Below are 7,053 nucleotides of genomic sequence, written 5' to 3' on the forward strand. Positions count from 1 at the left end.
ATCAGACCGATTCCTCCCTCCACGAACAGGACTTGGAGAGCGAAAAACATCACGCGAGTAACGCGGACCCCTTAGCATTATCCTCTCAAATAGGTCCAAGCAAGTCTACAGGCGTTCATAACCCTGACGAGCCTTCGCTCGGACATCAACGAGATCCGAGGTCAGTCGTTAGACTTGACCCTCGACATCCGCAATACGTCGTTCAAAGGCATTTAATGCATGCGACTGAACGGACGAAGATAAGGCAGCCGCGAGAAGGTGAGCGAGATCGCCACTCCTATCGGGCGCCACCTGCACTGATGGATGCGGGTGGGAATCAACGCTTCCTTGTTGGAAGGCTGCTTGCTCACTGATCGGTGAGTCAAAGATATCATATCCTCGTCCAATGGAAAGGTTACCCGAAGACTTTTGACTTTTGGGAACCGATCGATACCCTTCGTATTGATGTGCCCGGCTTGGTTGCTGCCTACGAAAAGGAGCACCAGCTGAGGCCACTTCGCTATTCTCAAATGGACTAGCAGAAGCAGCGTAGTGAGAAGAAACTGGGGGTACAGTACCACCCATGATTTCTTTCACACGCAAACGGGCGAAATTAATTCGCTGCGACCGCTATTTCATCGCATCGGAATGCGGATGAATGCGGCGCAGGAAATCCGCCTCGTATTGGTCGGGCGTTCCATTTGAACGCAACACGACCGGGATCGGGAAAATACGCCCAAGCGATTTTCCCTGAGCCCTCCATGATAGAAAGACGTTATAATATTTATGTGCGTCTACAAGAGCGCGCTCTAGGAGCGACGCTCTTGGCCCGTTTAATCGAGGCCATTTTGACGGAGGGGGCATCGATGATATGCCACCCGTCACATAGCCACGTTCTAAAAGACTGGCTTGTGACACCGACTGAGCACCTTCACGTGTCGTCGGCGGAGCTTAAGGCTCAAAATCCTTTATGTCAGAACAATTATAAAATATGCTCTGAGCATAAGGCGTTGTGGTTATACCCAATGGAGAAGCGACTGCGTCTTCATGGGCATCGCTTTCATTACCTGTCGCTGCGCTTCCCAGCTTAGACGACGGGACAGCATTCGTAAATGATGCTGTCTCCATGTTGTGAGCCAAGAGAGAAGTTTGGATGGGCAATAATGCCGCATCATCATTCCTCATGAGCTCTTTGTCCGCATCACTACTATGAGGTGACGGCAACGGTGTCGACTCATTGTAGTCGACAATGAGCGACGGATCAACATCCTCACTGTTAAAGTGGGATGGTTCGTTAAGCCCAGTTAATGCGACAACAGCAGTTGCTGTCCGCGTTGCGACAGAGGAATTAGACGCTGCCAGCGTGTTAAAGCGGCACTTGCTCTTAGCGCGAGGTTAAGTGGATGTCTTCGCAGACGGCCCACCATTGTGGCCCCTTTAAACTGCCATTTTCGGCGCTGTGTATTTAACACAGGTCGCTAGAGTGACTGAGAAAACTAGCGGCGCGGTAAGCAGCTTGCATTTCCTCCTTCCTCTTTGACGAATTTCAAATGTAAATTCGTTTTAATAGGGAAGATGGTGTGACGGGCTTAAGCTGCCCCAATGTTACACTGTAACGGGGTGTATCGTTACATGAAATTAACACTTAAAGGTTGTTAATTAATAGATTATCTAAAAGGTAGATAATATTTGAAGAATACTACTTTGTGAAGAAATACTCAAAATTCTTATGTATAAATAGGTATAGGCCATTACATCTATTTATTCCGCAGACTAATCAGCTGCAGGAGTAATCAAAGAGAGTTACAGATAAGAAAGAGATAAGAATTCATTTACATATTCAGTATTAAATTAAAATTAAGTTAGCATTTACAAAGATAGAACAAGAGACACTTGATTATATTTAATACGGTTTTTATTTACCTCTTAAGTCTAGTTGTCTTTAGAGAAGTCTTCCTCTGCACGCATGTCAACTAACGTAAGGCACCACTCGCAACTGAAGCAGTGCGAAGTGGACTTGTACTGAAACTTTACAAGTCGTTGTGCCCCGTTACACCTGGTAGCACTTTGTAGTCCGTCCAAGGACCACAATTCCCACAGAAATGTTAGATGATAGTGGGAATACGCATCACGTTTCCCCTGGAAGCTACTTTTTTCTAAGTGATATAGAAAGGTGTGCGATTGAACGAATGAGTTCGACCGTAGGAAACGATGCAATCCTGGCATTGCTGTCCAACATAGACAGAGATGCCCTCCATTCATCCATCGCCAAGTTCATACAACATGAACTTGACGAGATGAAGGAAAAAGTAGCCTTGCTGAATCAGCAAGGCTCTCAACAGGCGGGACTGTTGAGGTTACAACAGGTACAGACCCCTGTACCTGGAATGACGCAAACGCTTCGTCCCGAAACTTTAAAGATTGACAACTCTAAGTATAGGGGAGTCGAAGATGACTCCCTTTTGAGATGCTCTGTCGAGTTAGACGATGCCATAAAGGCACGTCACATCATCGACGAGAAAAATCAAATCGCATTCGCTCAACCAAATCTGACAGGTCGTGCCAAAACTTGGTCATTGGGCCTCAAGTTGCGCGACCCATACGTCTTTGGGTCGCTAGAGGCTTTTAAAACCCGACTCAAACAGACGTTTGAACCACCAAGGGCTGAGTTCAGAGCTCGTTCAGAGCTTCTGAAACTCAAGCAAGGCAAGCGTGATGTGCACGCATATGCCCAGCACATACGACTCTTAGCGAGTTGTATTACAAATAACCCAGTTCATGAACACACGTTGATTACGGTGTTCATGCAAGGTCTTACGGATGGTCCCGTAAAGACCCACCTGTTCCGCTTGGAACTGGATACGCTTGAAGAAGCAATATCCGTNACCAATTGCAGCACTTATCGACCACGGTGGACGTCAAATTTTGTAGTTAGCAGGGGTTACCACGTTTCGAAAGAAAAGTTATCAGAGGGAGGACTGTTGTTGCCATATAAGAGATTGACTGACTGATCTAGAAAGCTGAGAATCTGACTAATTTATCTTGTCCGTGAATTGAGGTGGTAGATGTAGAAGGGCAACCAATTCTGTAATTACTCGCAATATGTACTTCTGATACTATTGAAATTGGGAGCCGTTAGTATTCACTCTCCTCTTGATAGAATTCACTCACCCCCTAATTCATTGACTAAAATTCACTAAAATTGACGCTAGACGGAAATTAATATTCACTCACTTTTACCAACTCAAAAGTCAACTATACTTTGCCGAAGTAGCTCACTATATCGCTCTAGCAATCTAATGACGTTTGAAATGGTGGGCACGCGGATTAAAAATACAAGCGCCACAGATTGTTGGGATCAATGAGCTGATTGTCCATGCAGTTAAAGTACAAGTGCGATGAGCCAAAGACTGTTTATTGGGAAGTCGATGCTGAGTCGATTTGGTATCGGATGATTCAGGCTTTTAAAAACCTTGATCCGTCCATGTAAACGACACATAGACAACGTCTTGCCGTCTGCTTATGAGGCTATTTGCATCTTCTCATTCTCATAAACGACTAGGTTTGTTTATTTGACCTGGTGGCCTATTATGTCTGGTAATGTTTGTTTTTCGGTGATAACAAAGCGAAGTCGAGGACTTACATTAAGTAGTATGATTGATCCGCGTAATATGGAAGGCAATAGATTATTCCGAGGTAAAAAAAAGAAGTGTATTACGAACTGTGAGCACATTCCACTATAATCATCGTGCAAGAATGTAGATTTGACTTAAATTACCACTGGCGCAGTGATCGGAGAATTAAACTTTAATTGCCGCAGCGTCCGGTGTCAAGAGAAAATATAGTCATGTTTTTATATTTCATGCAAACATTGATGTTATCGCGCGACTATCGCAGAAAAATTATAGATTCTGAGCATTTACAGCTTGATCCATTAACACATTCTCAATTAACTCCTGGCTTGCCGTAATATTACCTGCCACGGTTCCCAACATAAAATCTGTGAGCGCACGTACTGCCGCGGGGTCACACACCGTTAAATTTTCTTTTTCCGGAGACACCAGGGAGCAAAGCTGAAAGAGTGAAAATTCTTGGTCGGGCATTGATGACTTCGATCGCTTAACGAGAGCATAACCCTGGTGGCGAAAGGCAAGGCCCTTCACGCGCTGGTCGTCAAATTCTAGCGGGACAACACTTGCGATCCAGATCACTATTTCGCGATCTTCTTCAACGTATCGACGGAGCACTTGCTTAGCATGGAAATCAGCGCGTGCATTGTCGGCAAAAAACTCCTTAGCAAAATCCTCCATAATGGTATCGGGCATATTTGGCGACTCCAAGTGCTTTTTTATCGTGGTTACAAACACAGCGTCAGTCTGCTAAAACATTCTTGTAGCAGCAACTATTTCTAATCGGACCTTACCTTAGCCACTTTTCCTTCATACATGTTGCCGCGATGCTTTTCTGCTCCCTTAAAGTGGCCCCACACAGCTTTTGCAGTTGCGCGCATTCCAAATGGCATTACTTTGTTAGCAAAGATATCAAGATACATGCAGTCAGCTCCTTCACGCATTCTGGCATCACGATGCGTAGCTTCCATCGTTGCCAGCCCATTCTTTGCGAATACTGCATCAACCTCGTGATATGCGCGGTCTAAATGTATCAGCAAGTCTTGAAAATCGTTCACATCAGCTCGAAATTCAAGCGTCCGTCCTTGCGAGTACTTGGACACCTTATTCTGAGAAAAAGTCGAGCATTTAGACACTTGCTGCTTTGTCCTTTTCAACAGTAAGCTCTCAAGATTTCTGGCCATTCGAATCTGATCTTGGAGAATAAGTTTAAGGCGAACATTCTCGCGCTCTGCTATTTCCCTCCTCCTGCGTTGTCGATATGCCACCTCTTCCCAAGTTCCTGGTATCTGCGCAGTTTCATGTGCAGTCATGGTACAATCGTGCGCTTTTAAGTCAGTGTGCTGCTTCTCATCTTTGAGACGAATTGTCTGCTTTCTCGAATGAAGCTTTTGCGCCTGTAGTTCAGCCTCCAGTTGTGTTACCTTTTCACGAAGAAAAGCTAGCTCGATCTTTCGCTCATTTCGAGCTCGATTCGGATCTCCTCTTGTCATCGGCTTTTTTATGCCGCCTGTCGTCTTCTTTCTGCCTCTCCTCACCAATTTATTATTATTTAAGACTGATGCGGCAGCAAAATCACCACTTCGAAGTCTCATAGACGATTGTGGTGATAGTTGAAACCGTGGAGAAGGCAAAGCTGATACTGTCAAATCGCTGACGGTATGAGATGGTGTATGATGGACCGGAAAAGTAGGCGATGATGGAAGCACGAACTTATCAACAGGAGAAAGGGTCGTTTCGGATGACAAAGATGCTCTTAATACTGGTGAGTCGATGGAGTACTGCTCCACGAACGATAGCGCGGCACTAAAAGCACCCATGGAATCCTCATCCTCCAGGAAGGCCATAAATTCAACCAAAACTCAGCCACTATACCGCCACCCCTCCAGTCTAGATGAAGAAAACATAGCTCCTGGCTTGGTTAAGTACGAACTTGAGGAAGACCGATTTGGCCCATGGGTTGCAAAAGGCCAATTTTATGATGAAAAAAATCATCCAAATAGTGAAACAAATCCTTAAAATCTGCAATTACTAAAATACTACCAACCGAGCCATACTGCCGTTGTGTAGCGGTGTAACGTGCTAAAGGTGCCCTAATGTTACACCGTCCCCGTTAAGTACACTTGGTGTACTTAAGGGGATGGTCAATTACTAAATAATAGTAAATAGACCCACCACTCGGGTGTGGTACAAATTTGTGACCAAACCTTGTGTATGTGATGCACATGGAAGCATTCACATTAGGGGGATGACGCCCAGCGTCATCCTTGATGACGGCTAGCGTCATCCGTTACGCAAGGTATCTAGAAAGATACGCTCGCAATACATATTAAGTGCTATCTATCGCTTACTTGTTTCCGAACGGTAACAGGGCTGATATCAGAAAGCCTATCGGCTAATTCTCCCCCACCAAGCCCTGAACCACGCAATGGTATCGTTAATGGAACGCGTGGGTGGGTAAGACCGTTTACATAGAACGGAGTATAGCCTGTAGAGGCATGTACAGCGTTATTTAACGCAAACTCCACCACTGGGAGCATTGTGCTCCAGCGCTTTGGTGTCTGAGCACACACGCTGCGTAAAACGTCTTCAATGACGCGACTGACACGTTCAGCTCGACCATCGGTCTGCGGACGGTCCGCTGTGGACATATCCAATCTGGTGCCAAGCATTCGGAAAATTGATTTCCAGAATTTACCCGCGAACGGGGTCCCATTAGAGACAATTGACACTGGCAAACCATGTTGTCGAAACACGCGATCGATAAACAGCTTAGCTGTACTCTCTCCATCAATGGAATCCGGCACGGCCGCTAAGCGAGCCATTATGCTCAATTGGTCAACAAAGACCACTATACCGGAGTTACCGGCTAAATCTTTCGGTAGGCCGAAACCAAAATCCATACTAATGGACTCCCAGCAACATATGGGACGGGAAGGCTCGCCAGTGGTGCAGCAGCATGCGCCGAGGTTTTAAACCGTTGGCAAGTTTCGCATGTGCGGACATATGTGCTGACCCATTTATAAAGTTTGGGCCACCAATAGCACTGGCTTATAGAGCCGTAGGCCTTTTCTCTACCGAGATGACCACCAAGGACAGTATCGTGTGCCTCATAGAGGATTCGGTACTTCAAATCCTCATCATGAGGAACAACGACACGCGGAGGGTCTGCTATGTCTGTGCAATAAAGTAAGAGGTCGTTATCGATAGAAAATCGATGTAAATTACCTAGCACGCAAACGTGTCAGCGATTTAATACCTAAATCAGAGGGCTAGACCATTATCTAATCTCCTTAAAAAGGATACAGAATGGTGCTGGACTAGCACCAAAAATAATGCATTTCAAGCATTTAAAGATAGTCTTATCCATGCCCCGATTCTGGCACTGCCAAACCCAAATTGGCCTTTCAGTGTCGTCTGTGACGCATCAGATTTTGCCATTGGC

The 7,053-nt window shown here is 45.6% G+C and overlaps 1 protein-coding gene across 1 annotated transcript; it reads right to left on the minus strand.

Annotated features, from left to right (window-relative positions):
* Positions 1–3,670: 3,670 nt before the first annotated feature.
* Positions 3,671–5,469, minus strand: CCR75_004935 (uncharacterized protein). The gene is made up of 2 exons (XM_067963021.1): positions 4,403–5,469; positions 3,671–4,322 (listed from the first exon to the last, which is right to left on the minus strand). Exons 1-2 carry the CDS (start codon positions 5,453–5,455, stop codon positions 3,882–3,884), a joined length of 1,494 nt encoding a protein of 497 aa, XP_067817048.1. The 5' UTR covers positions 5,456–5,469; the 3' UTR covers positions 3,671–3,881.
* Positions 5,470–7,053: the final 1,584 nt, after the last annotated feature.

The sequence above is a fragment of the Bremia lactucae genome, linkage group LG4 (genome assembly GCF_004359215.1).
Source record: "Bremia lactucae strain SF5 linkage group LG4, whole genome shotgun sequence".
In the NCBI taxonomy this organism is placed as follows: domain Eukaryota; phylum Oomycota; class Peronosporomycetes; order Peronosporales; family Peronosporaceae; genus Bremia; species Bremia lactucae.

Coding starts and splice junctions, on each gene's coding strand:
- CCR75_004935 (XM_067963021.1), bottom strand. CDS start 5,455: ATGGCCTTCCTGGAGGATGAGGATTCCATGGGTGCTTTTAGTGCCGCG. Junction 4,323..4,402: donor ATGAAGGAAAAGTGGCTAAG/GTAAGGTCCGAT, acceptor ACGATAAAAAAG/CACTTGGAGTCGCCAAATAT.